General features: G+C 34.4%; 1 protein-coding gene across 8 annotated transcripts in view; it reads right to left on the bottom strand.

Annotated features, from left to right (window-relative positions):
* Positions 1 to 20,827, bottom strand: part of Oma1 (OMA1 zinc metallopeptidase) — a 74,241-nt gene that overhangs the window by 44,820 nt on the left and 8,594 nt on the right. For 4 of the 8 annotated variants that reach the window (XM_004869612.2, XM_004869613.3, XM_021248211.2 and 1 more), the window contains 4 exons: positions 19,140 to 19,316; positions 18,939 to 19,046; positions 16,100 to 16,228; positions 13,279 to 13,353 (listed from right to left, as the gene is read on the bottom strand). In XM_004869612.2, the coding sequence (XP_004869669.2) occupies positions 13,279 to 13,353; positions 16,100 to 16,228; positions 18,939 to 19,046; positions 19,140 to 19,316 (489 nt within the window). Of the gene's footprint in view, positions 1 to 1,495; positions 1,700 to 5,929; positions 6,062 to 13,278; positions 13,354 to 16,099; positions 16,229 to 18,938; positions 19,047 to 19,139; positions 19,317 to 20,827 lie in introns of all 8 variants that reach the window. The other 4 variants (XR_015452548.1, XR_002390866.2, XM_013067411.2 and 1 more) reach the window with 4 other exon arrangements.

Below are 20,827 nucleotides of genomic sequence, written 5' to 3'. Positions count from 1 at the left end.
TGGGCACATAGCTCAGCGTGAAAGCCAGGGTTCTATGCCCAGTACCATTAAAAGAAAAAAAAAAGGAATACAAGTAGAAATAGGCACATAAAGTCATTAGATTATGAAAGACTAAATCTTCCATTATGAGAGGTCAATGTATAATATCTAAACTTAATGAATAAAGAAATTATAAAATATGCAGTTAGCTTTCCTGTTGCTAGACACGACACCTGACATGCACAATTGAAAGGAGGAGAGGTTTAACCTCACTCACATTTTAAGGGGATTCAGTCTTTGATCAGCTCACTCCAAAGCAGAAGCATCACAGTGGAAAGGTGTGTAGAGGAAAGCAGCCAGGAGGCAGAGCAGGAGAGCACTGTCAAAGAGGAAGGGGCCAGGGCCCAGACACAGACCCCATCGCCACATTCCACGGCTCACCCAGACAGACCCAGAAGTGTGACCACCAATTCCCCTAGCAGATGAACTGACACTACACTCAACCCAACCACCACAAATACATTACATAGAGATATGTAATAAACATATTATATAGAAAGCTAAGAAGATTTAAGACAATTAATCACCTGGAGTCTAAGCTGTTAGGAAGGGCAGAGAGGGCTATTACTTTTATTGTGAGTTTACAATACTACACCGAAATCTGTGTCTACACACACAAATAACTTTCTAAAGGAAATACAGTTAATAGTGTCAAGTGCTACTAAAAGTAGAACAAGATAGAGGGAAAAGTTAAGCATGGGATATGACAACACAAAAGCAGACAAGCTGATTAGCGAAATGTCCCCATGGTAGAGGCACAGGCCTTGAAATCATACAGTCCTGGTTTGAATCACAGCTTTACTATTTGTTCCTCTGAACAAGAAAGTGACTTAACCTATGTGGATTTCAGCTCCTTCATCTGTAAAACAGAGATGATGATCATAACAATGACCACTTCATGGTATTACTATAAAACGGAGAAGATTAGACAACATACATGAAACACTGAGCACAGTCCCCGCACATAGTAAGTACAAAATGATGGATAATGGTGCTATTACCCAAAAAGGTGATATCACTGAATAAATGGCAGCATAAATATAATATTCAAGGCTTTTATACTGTTTTTCTTTTCTGACAAGAAATAAATACTTGTATTTCAGAGATGGCATTTTTCTATCCTAAAGTGTTCCAAAATAAAGACATTATCTGTATCACTATGTATTTATGACTTAACATCTGTAAAAACAGCTCTTTCTCCTTTGAACTAAATATACTACATTATCACAACTGGCAGAAAGTCATGTATTATACACAACACAACAATACCTAGTGTGCTTTAGAAAACAGAATCATAGTTTTACCTAACCAGATACACTTTTATGAAAGATATGCTTTAAAAAAAAGAATTGTAATTTATAAATAACCAAAGGAATATTAGTATTTCTTCACTAACTTCTTGAATTTAGAGAAGAATGAATTTAATTCTTCAAATAAAACAGAAAATTGAACTTACCAAGCCACCCCAAAACACAAATTGGAGTTCGAAAACTTAGAGGTAAAAGTCCAAATCTGCCTGGATATCACAATCACCTGGCTGCTTTTAAATGCTTTCAGACTAGAGGATCATCATCGTCTATCTACTGATTCAGAATGTCCAAGTACAAAGTCTAAAATGTGCTCTTTTAAAACCACCCAGCAAAACATGATAAAAGGCAATCTGCAAAAGAGGAAATAAAATAGCCAATAAAAATGAGACAACGTATTTCAATTTACCATGAGGTAAGAAAAACACAAATTTAAAAAGCAATATGATATTTTTTGCCCAAATTGATAAAAATTTAAAAATTGAAAACAGTGCTGATGTGGATATAAGAAAACAAGCATTCTCATATGTTGGTGAGATTTGCTATTAACATTGTGGAATAACTGGCAGTATCTTTTAAAAATAAAAATGATGATTTTACCAATCTTATTTATAGCTACCTATCCTACAGCTATAAAAACTTGTGGAAGCTCAAGGATATATGAATGATAATACCTTTTTCAGAACTGTCTATAACAACAACAAAAAATGGAAATAATTCAAATGGCTCATTAATAGGTAAATAATTAAATGTATTATCCCTATTACAGAATATTAGGTGGCCATTAAAATGAGTAAGATGGGGAATTCCTCTTGTAGTAGTAAAGTAGCTTCTGACAGATCAGTGTTCCTGCCAAAAACAACCAGAAAATCTGGATAAAATGAAAAGTGTACTTGTTCAAAGGTCTAAGTTAGTGAGGCTGAAGAAGCCAAACCCCCTGAGAAAGAAAGCTCAGTAAAATGAGTCTGACCTTTGTGTAGCTCTTGCCCTCAGCAACTTTGAGGGGTTTTAAGCAGTGAAGGGCAAAAGGCTGAAAATGTGAGCAGAATTGAACTGAAATTCAACTAGAAAGAAGTAGCTAAGGAAAGTACTCGGAATCCGACAAGACTAGAACACCAAAACCTAGAAATCAGACTCATTAAGGCAGCCAAATTTTGAGAAGTCAAACTCAAAAGATAAGGGAGACACAACCAAGATTTAAGGATAGTTTACTGTCCTAAACTGCCCGGACAAGGGGTAAAGAAGTTAAAAAGTAGTCCAAAAAGCTGAATAGAGACCTCAGTAGTCTCTTAGTGCTAGGAGAACAAAGATAAAGCTCAGGAGGAATAAGGTGCACACTCCAGGCCTTCAAGAGGCTTTCCAAAATGGCAACCCTCTGACAAATGTGGTGTACTTTAAAAATGATCAGCTCTGACTGAGTGAAGCAATCTGCTCTATTCAATGTACCCCCCAAATACAAGGAAAATCCCCTTTGGTGGAAGAAAATATCCTTTAGAGCCAATGTATCTACTTATATGAAATTCCCAGCATTCAACTAAAAATAAGCAACCATACCATGAAAGAAGACCAAAGGCAATACAGACTACAGAAACAGACTCAGACATAATCCACATATTAGCATTAGCAGACAGTATGATGAACACATTCAAGAAAATATAAATAAAGAAATATATGACAAAATGGAGAATTTCACCAGAGAATTGAATCTTAACAAAGAATCAAATGGAAATTCTAGAAAGGAAAGATACAATAACAAAAATTTAAAACTCAAACATGAGTTTAATTCATAATGAACCCAACTGAAAAGGAACCCAACTGAACTGCAAGACAGTAAAAAAAAAATGCTGAAACATTGACAAATATGGAAAACAGAAAAAATAAAAATAAGAGAAATATGAGTTTAATATGTATAAGCACAATCCCAGAAGGAAGGAAGAGAGAAAATGGAGCAAGTAAATATGTTAAAACACAATGGCTGAGAATTTCCCAGTTGTGATGGCTTGTTTCTAGAAGGCTCATGCAGTCATGGGTGGAGCTTTCCAGAGGTGGCTGGATCTACAGCATGTAATGGGTATTGATTCATGATACAATGCCAGGATTAAGAGTGATAAGATTAAGGGTATGAACGCCACCCACACTAAGGGCAGCTAGCCTCAATAAGACCTAAGGGACAGAAAGAGGCTTGTTGTGGTTGCTCGCTTGCTTTTGCTGTCTTCTGCCTGCCATGAATTGTTTCTCTTCTGTGATGCCTATCTGCCGTGCCACCCTGCCTTAGAGCCAGCTGGCTATGGACTGAATCCTCTACAAACGGTGAGCTAAATAAACCTTTCCCCCTTCAATTTTGAGTATCGAGTATTTCGTCTCAACAACGAGAAAAGTAACTAAGACAACTGTGATGAAAAATATACAGTCATAGAAGTACAATAACTACAAAGAACACATATATAGATAGTCAAACTACAGAAAAGTAAAGACAAATAGAAAATTTTAGTCACCATGGGAAAAAAAACCTCATTGCCTTTTAAGAAACAATGGAAAGACTGACATCTAGGAAAGGAAGAAAGGGGGGAAGAGAAGGGAAAGGAAAGGAAAAACACTGGAATGTCATTAATATGCCAAAAGAAAAAACTGCTAATTTAAAATTTTATGCCCTAAAAAAATATGCCTGAACAGGATGTGAAGCTTCCATTAGTGGAAGAAAAAGAAAGTGGTCATGTGAACCCCATAGCATATGACAGTAAAAACCTAACTATCAATCACAACTATTTAAAGACACTGGGAAATATATAAGAATTAATGGAAGCCAGAAGAGAATGTAACACTGAAAATCTTTGAAAAAACAGACTTTCTGGCCTAACAGTATTGCCTGGCTAGAATGAAGAAAGTCACAGAAAATAGGAGTGGAAAACAATAGCCTCCCCAGCTACAGGTCCAGAGAACACAGCTCAGAGATAGAAAAGCGGTGAGAACTCTAAAACAGGAAATTCTTACAGTTAGAGTACAACAAAATGAGTAAAAAACTGTGTGAGCTCTGCCCAAATTCCTGACTGGCATCTGACAAAAGGGGGAGAAATCTGAAGAGGATGTCATGGTACGCCTGTAGACAAGCTGGCAAAGACCAGAGAGAAATCTACTTTTAAAAGACAGACTATGGAGACCAGCTCTGTAAAGCTGATGCCTCCCTCTCCCACCCCATCAGCACACTCATCAACCAGGAGCAGTTTCAGCAACAGGAAGCTGAAGTCCTAAGGGCTTGAAGATTCTGTGGACAGAACCTGAAACAAGCAGTACAGATGGAAATCAAGAGGAAATTCTCAGAGGCAAGGAAACAACACAGAGTGGGCTCTATCTTTGCCTATATACAGTATGCATGATGAAAAAATACAGGGAGTGCTGCTGCTGAGTGCCATTCAACAAAAAGGCAGGGATCTGAGCTGGGCGTGGTGGTGCATGCCTGTAATCCCAGCAGGAAGAGGACTGCTGAGAGTTTGAGGTCAGCCTGGACTACATGGTGAGATCTTGTCTCCAAAAAAAAAAAAAAGGAAAAAGGCAGGGATTTTCAATACGAGAAGCAGCATACTAAGTAAGGTATTAAGGTAGCAAGTACCTTAGTTTCAGTGTGTGACACATTTCAGCTTGTTCAGTGCAGTCAGTTGTGAGCTTCAATTGAGAGAAGTTGTGTTTTAAAGTGGGCTGAAAGTCATGGATCACAAACAACGCGTTGACATGAAATTCTGTCAATCGTGTTGGAGTTGTGCAATCATGCTGCTTCGGATTCTACCTTTTAAGAGATGTCATCACAGGAGGGGAAATGTGTGTCTATGGTTATGATCCTGAAATGAAGCTTCAGAGATGTCAATGGAAATCACCCAGTTCTCATGTGAAAAAAGTGGGTCAATTATGATCCAACATCAAGGTGATACTGATTGTGGTTTTTGACCTGGATAGAATTGTGCAATCTGAATTTGTATCCAAAAACACTAGGGAACTTTCACTATTGTAAGGGCTTATTAGCGCATTTAAGAAATGATGTATGTAGAAAACAGCCTAAGAAATGGGCAAACAGTTTCATCCCCCATCATGACAACACTCCATGCTATATCCACTTCTTGTATAGTAATTTACCTGAAATAAAAACATTACACTGTGGCCTCATCCATTTTATTCACAAGGTCTGGCACAGTTTAACTTCTAGCTCTTCCCCAAAGTCAAAATGACCATGAAAGGTAAACATTTTGCATTGAGTCAGAACATCAAGGCGGCCACAAGAGTGCAAATAAAGATACTCACAAAAGAGGACTTTCAGAACTACTTCAGAAAGTGACAAGAATGAAAAAATAAATGTGCTGGAAGTGTTGGTAGTGTTTTGAGGGGGGTCGATGGCAATGTATCTTTTACTTTAATAAATACTTTTAAACATTCACTGTGTTTTTATCACATCCACTTGAAGTTTGCCAGACATGTAATTCCAAAGTTCCTATGTTTTCTCAGAAATTATTCAATATCAACAAGTAGATTTGGATCTGTTAAAGATGCATACTACCATACCCAGAGAATATGTTTAAAAACAATACAAGAGCTACCTGTCTATCTGTCTTTCTTTTCTCATCACTGGGACAAGATACTGGACACCCACAAGTTAAAGCAGGAAAGGTTTATTTCGTTGTATGTAGAGGTTTCACTCCATAGCTGTATGACTCAAAAGCAGGTTGGCACTGCAGAGTGGGACAGAAGAGAAATCATCCACAGCAAAGTAGGCAGGAAACAGCAAGCAGCAGCTTCCCCTTCCCTTTTATCCCACCTAGGCTACAAGTCTTTTGGGTAGTTCCACCCACACCCAGGGTAGGGCTTCCCATTACCCAGAATAAAGCTAAACAATCAGTGAGCTAATTTAGTTACTACACCCTTAATCCACATTCATATACCGTAGATCCAGCCACCTCCAAAAAACCCCACCTATGAACACATGAGAGACTTTGAGGAGACATCTAGATATAAGCCATAACACTATCAGTAGAAATCCACAAAGAGACTAAAAAATACTTCATTGACACAAAATAAGGCAGAAAAGGAGGAACAGGGAAACAAAAAACAAGGCAAATAAAAAACAAATTGCAAATTGGCAGACCTAAATGCAAACAATAGTATTTAATTATATATAAATGGGATATGCACTTCAATCTATTAAGACAGAGATTATCAGACAAGTAAAACAACAAAGCAAAAACCTAGTATACGCTTTCTGCAGGAGATGTATATTAAATGTAAAAATTCAAATGTGTCATGTGGTTATACAGGTATTAATTAATGTCAAGCAAAGCAGACTTCAAATCAAGGAGTATTACTAACAAGATGAAATATTTCATAAGGATCAGTCAATTCAAGAGAATAAAATAGTCCCAAACAAGTATGTATGTTAACACACAGCTTCAAATTACACAAAGAAAAACTTTATAGAACTGAAAAGAAAAACATCTACAATTACACTTAAGAGATTTTTACTTCCTCTCTCAAAAATAAGTAGACAAGTAGGAAAAAAAAACAGAAAAATACTGGGAAAGGAGACCACCCTTATGTATAGAACTGGACAACTATGGGTTAACTGCGTTATTAGGCAACTGTGGTTTAACCAGGTAACTACACTCTTTGTAGATTGTACCTGAGTAGCTGTGACAACTTCTGTAATCTGTCAGCAAAGGAGCATAACAGACTTAAAAAGTCCTGCCAGAGCTCTTTGCCAACCTTACCCCCACCCCTTTGCTGCTCTGCTTTGTGTAAATCCTGCTTGCTATATTCCCAGGAAAACTCCAATGGAATTAAGCTTCATAGATGTAAAAAGAGGTATAGGAAGAAGAGCAAACTTCTATTTGGGGCTCTTGAGACTGACAGGAGTCACTTGCTGAGCCGCTGGCCTTAGAAGCTGCTTTTTGCTCCTATCTTTGTGTTAAGAGTGCTCTGTGTGGGGTCCTCACAGTTTCCTGCTTCAATAGAAATGTGAATGACACCATAAAGTAGCTTAGCCTAATTGGTTTTTCTAGAAAACACATTCAACACATTTTTTCCAAGTGATGGAATATTCACCAAGTCAGGCCAAATGCTGCTTCACAAACTAAGTCTCCATAGAGTCCAAGAAATTAAGATCTTACAGGGCATGTTCTCTGACCATAAAGGAATTAAATTAGAAATAAACAATAAAACACATTTAGATAAACCCCAAGTATCTGGACAATAACAAGTCAGTTCTGAAAACCCCATGGACAAAGGGAGAAAACACAAAGGAAATAAGGAAACATTTTTACTTTAATAATAATGAAAAACACAGTATCAAAATGTATCAGATTTAACTACAGTAACAGAGAGGGAAACTTACAGTTTTAACTGCTGGGCTAAAGAACAAAAAAGACTACAACCAATGATCTTAGTTTCCATCTTAGTAAACTAGAAAAAGAGCAGTAATTAAACTCTCGAAGTAGAAAAATCTAAACTTTTTTCTTTTGTGATACTAGGGATTGAACCCAGGGCCTTCACACTGAGATGTATCTCCAGCCTTTCTTTTTATACACAAGGTCTCTCTAAATTGCCTGAGCTGGGGTTGAACTTATGACCTTCCTACCTCAGCCTCTCATAAAGTTTAAATTTTTGTTCTTCAAAGAAAATCCAGTAAAAAAATGAAAAGCAAACCATAAAATGAGGGAAATTAATTGTAGTACATATCTGACAAAAAATTCATATCCAACAAGTATATAAAAACTTCTTACAACTCATAAATAAGCTAACAATTCAATTTTAAAACACATGACAAAATATCTGAACAATTAACAAAGAAAGATACGTGAATACCCAATACAAATAGAAAAGTATGCTCCAAATCATTAGTCGACAATATATATTAAACTCATAAATAGATTAAATATACCCCTCAAAAGGCAAAGGTTAAAGAAAAGAACAAGAATGTTCTATGTATGAGATATACACACATAAGGTCACAGAAAGCTTAGGGCTAGGGATGTAGTTCAGTGGTAGAGTGCTTGCCTAGTATACACAAGGCCCTGGGTTTGACCCATAGCACTGCACCACAAACACACACACACACACACACACACACACACACACACACCACAGAAAGTATGAAAACAAGAGAATGAAAGATATACATTCCAGCACTAATAAAATGAAAGCTGAGGTAACAATATTAATAAAGAAAAAGGTGGGCATTAGGCAAGAAGCATTGTTTGAGACAAAAGGAAGTTTATGTTGTTAAAAAGGTCAATCCACCAGGAAGCTCTAACAATCCCAGATACGTATGGTAAAATCATAAGATATACAAAGCAAAAGTTGATAAAACTAAAAGGAGAAAAAATCTACAACCTTAATGAAACACTTAACAAACCTCTCTTGGTAACTGAAAAAAAAAGGAAGAAAAAATTTCAGCAAGGATATCGAAGACCCGAAACAACAAAATTAACAACCTTGACAAAATTGATGTCTGTAGAACACTGCATCCACAATAGCAGGCTCTACTCCCAAGTACATACCATTTTAACAATCCTGATCACATGCTGACTCATAAAGTAAGACCCAATAATTTTCCAATGACTCTAACCATTCAGTATATTCTCCAATTAGAGTATAATTAAGCTAGGAGTAAAAAGCAAGGTGTTATGGTTTATACCTGAATGAACCCACTTAAATGATGTGCCAAAATAAACTCCTCCTGTAAACTGCAGGTGTGGAGTATATTTTATCCCAGCAATGGGAAAGTGACTAATACAACAAGGTATCCATAAAATCATGAAATGTTCAAAAACTAAGAAAATACCTCATGAGTAAAATAACTCATAAGTAAAAGAAGAAATCATAGTGAAAACAATGCATTTTAAAGTAAAGAAAAAAACATATCAAGACCTATAACACAACAAGTATCAACACTCTTAGTGGAAAAAGTACAGCCTTAAATATATATACATACAGTCCTCAACTTACCATGGTTCAGCTTAGTTTTTCAACTTCACAATAATAAGAAAGTGATAGGCATTCAAGAGAAACTATATTTCAAATTTTGAGTTTTGAGCTTTTCCTGGGCTAGCTAACAGCCATGTGATCATAAGGGTAAACCACTGATACTCTGCCATGTAGTGTGTGGCTAAGCTATGATGCTTAGTAAGTTATGTGTATTAAACTGTGTTAATCTGCTTTCTATCACTGTGACAAAACATCTGAGACAACTTAAAAAGAGACACGGTTTATTCTGAGAGGTTTCAGTCCATAGTTGCTTGTCCGTGTTGCTTTGGGCCTGTGGTAGCATAATACATTATGGCAGAAACATGTAGCAAAGGAGGTCTATTCATCAGATGGCCAAGTAGTGGAAAAACAAGAGGAAGAAGTGAAAGCTCCAGTAACCCCTTCAAAGGACATTATGTCCTATGAAAGCCTTGAATGACCTAACTTCCTCTCAGTAGGCCTCACCTCTTAAATGTTCTGCCAACTCCCAATGGTATCACAGACTGGGAACCACACCCTTTTAAAACACGGGCCTGTGGAGGGCACTTCAAACCACAGCATAAATGCACTTTCAACTTATGACAAATTTATAGGAAAACAACCTCTCTGTAAGTTGAGTATCTGTACTAGAAAGCAAAAGAGATTAAAAATCAATCATATAGGTGTCCTTCTTAAGAAGCAAAGGAAAAGAATAACGTGAAACTCAAAGGAAGCCGGCACAGAGAAAATAAAGATAAGCAAAGTAACTAATAAAACAGGAAACACACATAATAGAGAATATGAAAAGCCAAAAGATGGTTTTTTAAATGATTTTAAAAAGAGCTAAAATCTAGCAAAAAAAGGCACAGATCACCAATTCTGGAGACCAGGAGAACATTTAAAATGTAATATATAAAATACTGGTATCCCCTAGAATTAAAAACACATAAAATTTAAAAACAAATTCTTAGTAAATCAAGACTGCAAAAACTGACACAAAAAGAAAAATCTGAATGGATTTGTTGTATTTATTGATGAGGCTACATCCATAGCTAAAGACAATCTCAAAAAGAGTAGGCCCAGATGGCTTTAGCCATGAATTCTCCAAACATCTGAAAAATAAATAACACTACTCCTGCACAAATTCTTGCAGAGAAGAGAAAAATGAACCACATTTCCCAACTCATTTTATGAAGCTGGTATAACCTTGATACCAAAACCTGACAGGACACTACTAGAAAATAAAATTCTGGGCCATTATGTCCCATATACATAAATACAAACATTCTAATCAAAATATTAGCAAACCAATTCTAGTAATATATTAAAGGACAATATATAATTGACAAAATTAGATTTCCAAGAGCAAAAGTTTGACTTTTTTGTTTTTTTGAGACAGGTTCTCACTATGTATTTCAGGCTGGCCTTGAACTCATAGTGATCCTCCTGCCTCAGCCTCTTCAGCCTCCCAAGTGCTGGGATTACAGGAGTGTCATATAATTTGTCACATCATCAGATTAAAGGAGAAAAATCACATAATTATTTCAAAATGCAGAAAATGTTCTTGATAAAATTCATCACTTTTTCATGTTTTAAATCTCTTAAAATATTAGAAATAGAAGGGAAACTCACATGATTAAAAACCATCTATTACAAAATTTACAATAAACATCATAATAGATAGTAAAATACCTAATTTTTCTTTATTCTAAAATCAGGAACAAAACTGTCCACCATTAACTTTGGACTGAAGTTGCTAGATAGTAAAATAAGATGGAAAAGAGTATACGCTGGAAAAGGAGAAATAAAGGTTGCTAGATACAAAGTCAGACATATAAATCATTATATTTCTAAACATAAGCAATTTATTTTTATAATGATACTATCACGGGCCAGGGATTTAGCTCAGTGGTTTTGCTGCCTGCTGTGCAAGTGCAAGGACCCAAGTTTGATCCCTGGTACCAAAAAATAATAATAATGATGATACTATCACAAAATCAAAAATATCAAAAACTTACAATAAATCTACAAAATATACAGAACTCCTATATACAAAAACATTTCAAAATAGTATTGACAGTAAAGAATATCTAAATAAATGGACAAATATACCATGTCTATGGATTGGAAAACTCTGTATGATAGATACTAGTCAACTGTCCTGTCCCCAAACTGATGTACAAATTCAATGCAATTCTAATCAAAATCCCAGGCATGCTTTTGTATGGGTGTGTAATTTAATAAGCTGCAACTAAACTTTATATGAAAATGTAAAAATTCAAAAATAGCCAGATCAGTGCTACAGAACAACACTGAATGACAGAAGCTATTACATACCAACACTTACCACAAAACTACAGAGATGATGTGGTATTGGATGAAAGACAGTAAATAAGCCAATGTGGTAGAAAAAAATGGTTCTGAGTCTATTGCTACCCATATGGGAAAAAAATTTGTGTCCTTTTTTTCATATGATATATAAAAGAGATAACAAAACAATAAAGTTTCTTAGAAGTAAAGGACAATGTATCAAGATGAAAGTTTCTTAACCAAAACATAGAATGTGCTTAACATATAAGGGAAATTTGGTAGATGCAGAATTAGGAAATTCTTGATGCAGCAAACCTGTGGCCTTTATTTGGGAACCACTGAATATATGCAGTCTGATAATTCACTTAATCCTACTCATTTAACATTCAAAAAGCCATTTTTGGTTTGCCAATGAGTTAAATCAAGATTTATGAAATTAAATCAATAACTCATAAAGAGAGGTTAAAAGAATAAGTTCTAATAATAACTACTGGAAATTAAAGAAAGACTCATATAAGACTTGCATTTAATATGTTAAACAGCATTGTTTATACTTTTTTAAATGTAGTTTTACTTCTAATGATAATTCTATTAATAACCCAGTTATCACAGGTGATTAAAATAGCAGCCAAGTCTGAAGTGTCCTGTTCATCAGAAAGGAACAAAGCCAATTTAAATAAAAGTAAAGGCCTAGAGTTGGGGGGGGGGGAGTCAGATGTAATAATAAAAATACCTAATTGTTCTTCTACCATTTAAATAAGTAGTAGAAACTTAAATCTGTTCAGCCACGATCATAACTACAGTAGGATTCACCTTTCTCCAGGTGGGGAAAAGCAGCTACATGTCATCTTATTCACTCAAAAAGCTTCCTTAGATTAAAAATCAAGGGAGAGAAGTAATATAAAGACAGCATTAACTTTCCAGAGGGCACAAGTTTTACAAAGGATTTGGGACATTACATAACCAAAAAATATATACATGTAAAAAACTCCTTTCCAATAAAAGATTAAGACTTTTGTATACACTCTTATAATTATAGCACTATAATTGCATATATTCTGTCAAAGGCATAATACAGCTTCAAATATAGAAGGGAGTTACATAAGTATCTTTAGCTATGTATTCATTCAAGGGCCATAATCTTCAACTTTTATAGAGTTAAGAAAACTGTATAAAGGGTACAATGGTTGGATGGGGTCTGCGTGATGCCCACGGGTTCATTAGGATGAAGGGCTCAAGGCAGTGCTACTGGGATGTGGTAGAACCTTGCACAGGTGGGCATTAGTGGGAGATACTTAGGTCACTGGAATGTGCCCTTGACACAGATTGTGGGGGCCCTGCCTGTCCCCTCTCTCTGCTCCAGTCCCCGATGTGACCATTTTGCTTCTACATGTGCCCTTCCCATACTGTGCCACCATCTTCTGCTTGCACTGGAACTGAGCTGATGCCTTTCAACCTCCAAAGCTGAGTTAAATAAACCTTTTCTAGTTTATAAGTTAGTAGTTGCCCCTGGTATTTTGTTGTAGCAATGTGCACACAATACAGTTCAGCTCTCATTCTCTGCCCATGACAAACATTAAGACAACATATTTATCATTTTCTATAGGAAGGACACTGTATTTTCAGTGACTAATCATTTTACCTTCGCAGCAAGCTGTAGTCCAATTTTATCTGCTTCAGTTTCCAATGTTCTACTGTATGGTCTATCAAACATATACTAAGAAGAAATACAATAGAAAAACTCCATTAAAGTAATTTACTTTATGCCAAAAAGACTAACAGAGATTTTTTTTTTTAGAATTAATTTCATGGACTAGCTAAGATAAAATTTCTATACACTATAACACTTACAGAACACCACAGTATAAAATATACATACAATCTTTATTTTCTCCATCAAATTAATACCTGAAAAACATGAAGGAAAATAGAAAAAGTCTTGCCTATGAATTTCTGGAAAATCTCTCATAAGTTAATTTCCATTATTACAATTTCCAACCACTGAACAGAGGGTTCTCTGAGAAACCTTATTAATGAAGGCTTTTAATATAGTCAAGGAACATTTTGATCTTATAGTTTTAAATAAAAATTGAAAAAATATAGGTATATAATAGCTAATGACATTTCTAGAGGATTTCAATAAGAAAATTAACCATATAGCAGAATGTTCTTTCTTTCATAAATTAACTTAATTTCCTTTTCCAAGTATTGATTAGTTACAAAAATAAAATTTTCTTCTGACTTTAAATAAAAAATATAAATAGATACCTTAACTTTAATTTTCCTAATTACTATTATTTATGGGAATGCTTTCCAGTTAAATTGTAATTTTCAGTAAATACTAAAACTTTCCAAGAGATGGATCAATAGACAGGACTTTTGAGAAAAGGCTATTTATTGGGAGAGCAATTTTTTCAAAGGCAGATATATCACTGTGATCACCTGCAATGATCAATCTGGTCTGCACTACGTGACCATTAGATACAATCTTCTTCCTTCTCAATCATGGCTGTTTTAGGTTGATGAACAAAATCAGACAGGATCTCACTGTCAATGAGCAGTCTACATGCACCCTATCCAGTCTACCGACCATATAGTGACAAAAAACACTGACTTTCAATGGAGAGCCAGTAGCATTATATAGAAAAGAGAACAAATAATAGTCCCAACTCTAGATTTGCAAGGATTCAATGTGGCAATAATAAAATTAATAGCTCTTATCTGCTGAGTCCTTACTATATAGCAGGTACTGTGCTAAATGCCTTAAATCAGTGGTTTTTAATTTGGTGTGACTGTGTCCTCTAGGGACATTTCTAAGTGTTTGGAGATATTTCTGACTATAACAACTGGGCTAGGGAGACAGTGGCATCTAGTGGGTAGAGGCCCAATATGCTGCAAAATATCCTACAATGAGTGGGACAACTCCCCACCATAATTACCCAGGTCAAGATTCCAGTGGTTCTCAGATGAAGAAACCCTGCCTTCCATATTCTGTCATCACAATGTGGCTAAGTGGGAAAGGAGTGTAGGCAATTCCTGCTCCCTAATAGCTCCACCTTTGCCATTCTCTTCTGCTCTCTCATCACAGGGAGCAGAGAGAAAAATATCTATCATCAAAATCACACAGGGGCTTTGATGTAGGAAAAAAAGAATTTACACAGAAGTTATCCCTACTTTATTTTCAATTTAATTGTTAAATTGAAGAATTACACTAAAGAGGCTGAATTCATTGAGTATTTCAAGAGACAATAGCTACACAATATCTTTGTTATAGACAAATCTGATTCCATTAAGAAAAAGCAATCTATAGGTAGCCGGGGGAAACGACATGAACTTCTTTAGCATCCCAGTAGACTAGTGACAGAAATAATGTTCAAACCTTGAGGTCCTATCAACTAGAGCAGTAACCAGTCTTTCTATCTTTGAGAACTTTTATTTTCATATAAATGAAGTCAATGAATATGGCAATGCTGGGTAAGAGTTACCTAATCTCAAAAGCAATTTGTCTCAGAATTAGATCTGAACAGCCCACAGATGGCACTCTGATGGGTGCTCCACAAATCATTAAACAAACAACAGACTGCTCCTAAATAACCAAACATCCCAGGACAAGAGGAGTATCTGAAGATGTAAAATTAAATAATTAATCATGGTTGACAAAACAGTTACAAAGATCTCAAGAAATACTCTCAGTGATACAGTGTTCCGAATAAAATGAAGAACTATGTTTGGGAGGATTATCATTATACACATACACTAAGAACAAAAGTTAACAAATCCTTAGTAAGACTGTCCTTTCAACATTTTCTAACCAATGTTAGTTTAACTGGGAGTCAGCAGGACAGGAGGATGGTAAAGCACCTTCAGCCAATCCCATGAGTACTACAGTTTGGATTCAGAAGCTTCTTTAAAAAGTTCCCCACCCAAATGCAAATGCCTGGGATGGGGGAGTCAGCACACCAAAGCCACACTAGGAAGAGAAGGGTCAGTGATTGGGTTTTCTCTCTGTAGGAACCATGAAAAAAATAATACAACCAGGTATCGAGGGACAAACCTGTGATCCCAGACACACAGGGGCTTGAGGGAGAAGACCACAAGTTTGAGGCCATCCTGGGCAACTCAGCAAGACTTTATCTCAAAATAAAATTTAAAAGGTGGCTGGGGATATAGTTCAGCGTTCCCTGGCTTAATTCCCCAGTACTACTAACAAAAATATTAGGCAAAATATGCCACACCCTTCTAACTCATTAATGGGCATTATATGAGAGATGTAGTATTCCTTAACTTAAATGTTCATATATAAGAATATCCTCTAAAGATGAGAATTTATAAGACACTAAAACTCGGTACATTTACTTTTCTGATAAAAAGTGAAAATATTCTTGGTATTTGTTGTTTTACAGTAATAGCATAAAATCCTCAAAACAGATTATTATAAATTCAAGTTATTACCTCAGACTTACCTCTTGCAATTTAGACTGTACCCACTGGCCCAAAACTGCCAAACTATCTCGTGGACAAACGGCCCAAATCATTGTGAGAAAAATCATACCTAGGAAATCCAATAAATGAGCCACGCTAGCCTTTTCTGCCTGAGAATAATAAAAATAATAAAAATTACAGTCAATTTTAATAAACTGAGACAATATATGCTTATATATTCTAGTTATCATGAGTAATCACATTCAGTAATTAACTGCATGTGTCTAACTGTCCTTCAGCAATTATGATTCCATAGTTTTTCCTTCAATGTACTTATCTGTTCTGTTTTCCCTTGTTTATCTTAGTCATTCACGCATGTAACTAACATATACAATGTCATTATCAGTCAGAAACAATGACAATTTCATTCACTTGCAATTTCTTATATTAACAAGCACATTGTGTGAACTAGGTACAATTATTTCTATTCTATAGATAAACTTACATGGAAAGAGGTTAAAAAGAACAGCTCAAATTCACATAGCTGTTAGTGAAAGGACCAAGAATCAAAATGAAGCAGTTTTAGTTTCTGCTCTCTGTATCTTTTCTAAATATCAAATAAGCCTGTTTATTGTATTTATATTTTTGATAAAGACTATACACTACTCTTAAAGAACAATCCAGAAAGATTGAAAACTTATTTTAAATAAGAGCCTTTTTGATCTTTATGACCTAATATATGAAAGTATGATTTATTTAAACAAGTTAGTAATTTTAGAAGTTCAGTAGTTCTTACCAGAGAATTGAGAGTTCTATGAGTTTTTGTATTTATTTATGGCAATAACCAAAACAGGTTTTATATAAAATACCTTTCTACTTTTTACTTATTTATTTTTTGGTTTTTTGAGACAAGGTCTCACTATATAATACAGGCTGACCTCAAACTCACTATGATGCCCAGCCTGGCTTCAAACTTGTGATCCTTCTCCACCAACCTCCCAAATGCTGGGATTACAGCATCACTACCATGTCTAGCTCTAACATAGTTGTTTTGAGTTGTAATGTCTAATTCAAGTTTAATACATTGCATTTTTCATTGTTCACTGTTAAAGTTTATTAGTAAATGCTAATGTAATGGTGATGCTAACAATATAGCAGTCATTACCTGAATATATGAAACATGGCTGGAAACTAAAGCCAATGGTTTAGACTACGTCCTTTAACAATATAACCTGTCCTCACAAAAACATACTTTGCTTCATAAGAACTGTATGTTGTGCAGAAAAATTATGGAATTATTTTAACACAAAAGAGTAAAACTCAAATGAGAAAGTCATTATAGAACAAAAAGTCCTTGCTATTATTAAAGACTATAGTTGCTACTATGCAGTCTTAGAAAACCAGAACTTTAAAAAAATCTGTGTAGAATGAAAAAATAAAAGGTTAGATTGACTCTAAATTGAGACGTCCAAAAGAAAAAATACTGTGTTGATAATAAAGACCTCTGGCAAAGAAATATTAATAACTATTTTCTATCAAGGCTGCTATTTGCATTTTATGTCTCATCTAATTATTGTTCTTGCACTGATAGAGATGACAACAATACAATGAAAATAAAGCATTGAGCTGCATCCCAGAAAACAAATGTTCTGAACAGTAACAACTTTTAAATTCTGAAGAGAAAAAAACCGATTTGCTTTTGCAGGTTTGACACTATTACTTGAAAGATACGAGCATAAAATGACACTATTGATTGCTTAGATTTGTTCTTGTATATATTTAACAAAAATATTTTTCAAAGGTTCTTATAACTAAGAAAAATAATTATCATCTGTACTTCAGAAAAATGCAACTTTCTTTAACACACCTCTCTTCTAAGATTAGGCAGAAATAGAGGTGACTTTTAGAAGGATTATAAACATTATCATTTCCATTTGATGTTAATATTACTTGCATTTCACAATTCATGTTTCAATTAAAGAAAATTTCATGTTTCATGTTTCTAATTAAAGAAAATAAATTTTTCTTTATTTTGGACAATAGTCATTTATATTTTTTAATGAATAAAAAATTTTAAATGAGTAAAATAAATATGTTTTCCTGATCTCCGCCAAGCCAAAGAGATGTATAATTACAGGAGCATACATCACTCGAAATTCTATAAAGAGTACCAGCAACAACCAGGTAACTGCGTAAAAGGAAGATGCTGGACTTGCATGCAGAAGACTTGGAGTAAAGTCCCCAGTTAGTCACTTTGTCAGATCAGTTGTGTTATTTGGAGTCTTTTAAGTATTAGTTTCCTCATATGTAAAACAGGGATAATAAATACATACTTCATGAAATATTAAAGTTATGAATGAGAAGATACATATTAAAAGACTCAGTAAACTGAAAGATGACAAGGTACCATTATTACTCTGCATTAATTATATATGGCATGTCATTCTAGATATTTTCAGAGATGCTCTAAGCTATCCTCTGAGAATGAATAAAAAGAAAGAAAACTGATTTACTCAAATAGTAACATCACTTTCCTACAATTAATTTTGCTGACTAGATTACAAGTATGTTAATAATTATGGAAAGTTAAAATCTAATTTGAAATAATTAGAGGTTGAAAATAATTACTTTTTAGCAAAAGAGACAAGTGATAAAATGGTATTTTAAAAGACTAATTATTGAGTATCAAATGTTAAAGGTCATAAAACTTCTCAAAATTAGCCAATATACTTTTTCAGGTACTAGAATAAAGCAAGTAACTAAAAATTAAATTTCATCATTAAAAAAGAAAGTAAACTGAAGACCCAGTCCTTTAAACAACATAGCTTGCTAACTTCAAAGCAATATTTCAACAACTGAGCGTTCATTTTAGGTACTTACAGCATGCCCAAGTATAGCATGTGCTATTTCATGGCCCAGAAGGAAGGAAAGCTGATGAATATCAGTTACACTATTTAAAAGCCCCGTGAAAACAAACACTTGTCCATTCTGTACCATAAAGAAAATAAGGTAAACAATTAGAACACCATAAAAAATAAGGACATTAAATTCAGCAATAAAAATGTGCTTGAGAACACTCACAGGAAGCACAAAGGCATTTATAATAGTCGGGGAATCAACCACATGAATAACCCAATTGATCTCAGAGATTTCTGGGATATCCTTATTGCATTCAACGAGATGACAGACCACTTCTTTAACAGTCAGGTATCGAGGGTCTTTCTCAGTTAGCATGTCATTCTTAAATTCTTCCATCCACTGAAAGATTAAAGCAAAGTATTCTTCATTTTAAGAGTTTTAGCTCTATAAAATGTTTATATTGCTTCATGGACAGCTATATGCCTGCTTAGTGTTAAACATTTCAATGTTTAACTATGCAAAAATTTGAATACATTAAATGCTCAAATTTCTGAAATGTGAATTATTCATGCAAGGGCAATGTGGTTTTTCACAAAGGAATATATTCTAATACTAAGATTTTTCATATAAATGTATTGAAATTAAAATTTCATCCTTTTAACCTGTCCACATGTAAAATGCTTAAATATTATTTCTACTTCCTTAAGTATTTCAGGAAAACACTGCCTAAGAACAAAGATTTCACAAAAAAAAATCAAGATACAAAAGGAAATTACTTTTATGACACATTAAATAGAAAAACACCCTAAACTTAATTTGAAGGTTAGACTTAGACCCAAAAAGTCATTTCATTAATTTTAAAGTGTTTTACTCACACAGACTAAATGCAAATTACTGAAATCTCAGAACTAAAGGGCCTATCATTTCTCTAAATGATGCTGTTAAGACTAGCCATGGCCACATTATATACAAAGACACTTTTCTGAAGCTATACTCATGAGATCCTTTCAAGTACATGGAGAGAATTAAAAATATTCTGAAAATATTACTTTAGTATCTATAAAATATACAATTTCTTTCACACAGCAATCAACAAGTTGGTAACCTTTGAGATACTATAAAAATACATAATTTTACAGATATGAATTTAAAATACTTTTTACATCAATTAGCATTTTAAGGCATTATTCATCAATGTAAACTGCCTGAAGCAAAAAAATCCATTATTCACTAACCTTCCTGAATAGTTAAGATTATGTATAATCATAGCTCTTTATAGTATGTCTATAATGTGCTTGAATTTTCAATATCAAGTAGGCATTTCATTTGTAGACTAAATATTAAAGAACATATATATGTCTATTTCTATATATACACATATGTATAAATATGTATATAAATATATTTTTTAAAAATTTTTAACAATAAAAGTGATAGAAAATGCATTAATTTAATGTAAGGTTTGTCTCAATCTTTCCAGAACACTTTCCTTAAACTTGCCACCTACTAGACTAAATTCTAGAAAACATTTCAAATCCCTCTATATACTCTACTACAAGAGACTGGTCTTAGCTTAAGAACAATTTTATAGTGAAAAGCCAGTGCCATTTCTCCTTTTAATGATAATTTTCCTTTGATTAAACTCTGAAGCTCATTTGGAATAAAAAGATACAAAACCTAACCATGTTGAAGCTGTCAAGCTAAGCTTACAAATGACAATTTAGGGGGGAAAAAAAACTAAGCACATACTAGGGGTATGCTGTGCACTGGAGACAGAATGACATTCTCTATTCTCAAAGAATTTACCAGAGTTCAAAATGTGTAACTCCCTGAGTTATACTTTCCAAGGGTTAAGATTTCTGAATTCTAACTTTATTTTGTATTCAGAAAATACAATAAATTGCCAAAGT

The sequence above is a fragment of the Heterocephalus glaber genome, unplaced genomic scaffold (assembly GCF_053883595.1).
Source record: "Heterocephalus glaber isolate CG9 unplaced genomic scaffold, H.glaber_assembly_v1.0 deba00001447, whole genome shotgun sequence".
In the NCBI taxonomy this organism is placed as follows: Eukaryota; Metazoa; Chordata; class Mammalia; order Rodentia; family Bathyergidae; genus Heterocephalus; species Heterocephalus glaber.
The sequence above is the reverse complement of the archived record's forward strand: the minus strand, read 5'-3'. Positions and strand labels throughout refer to the sequence as shown.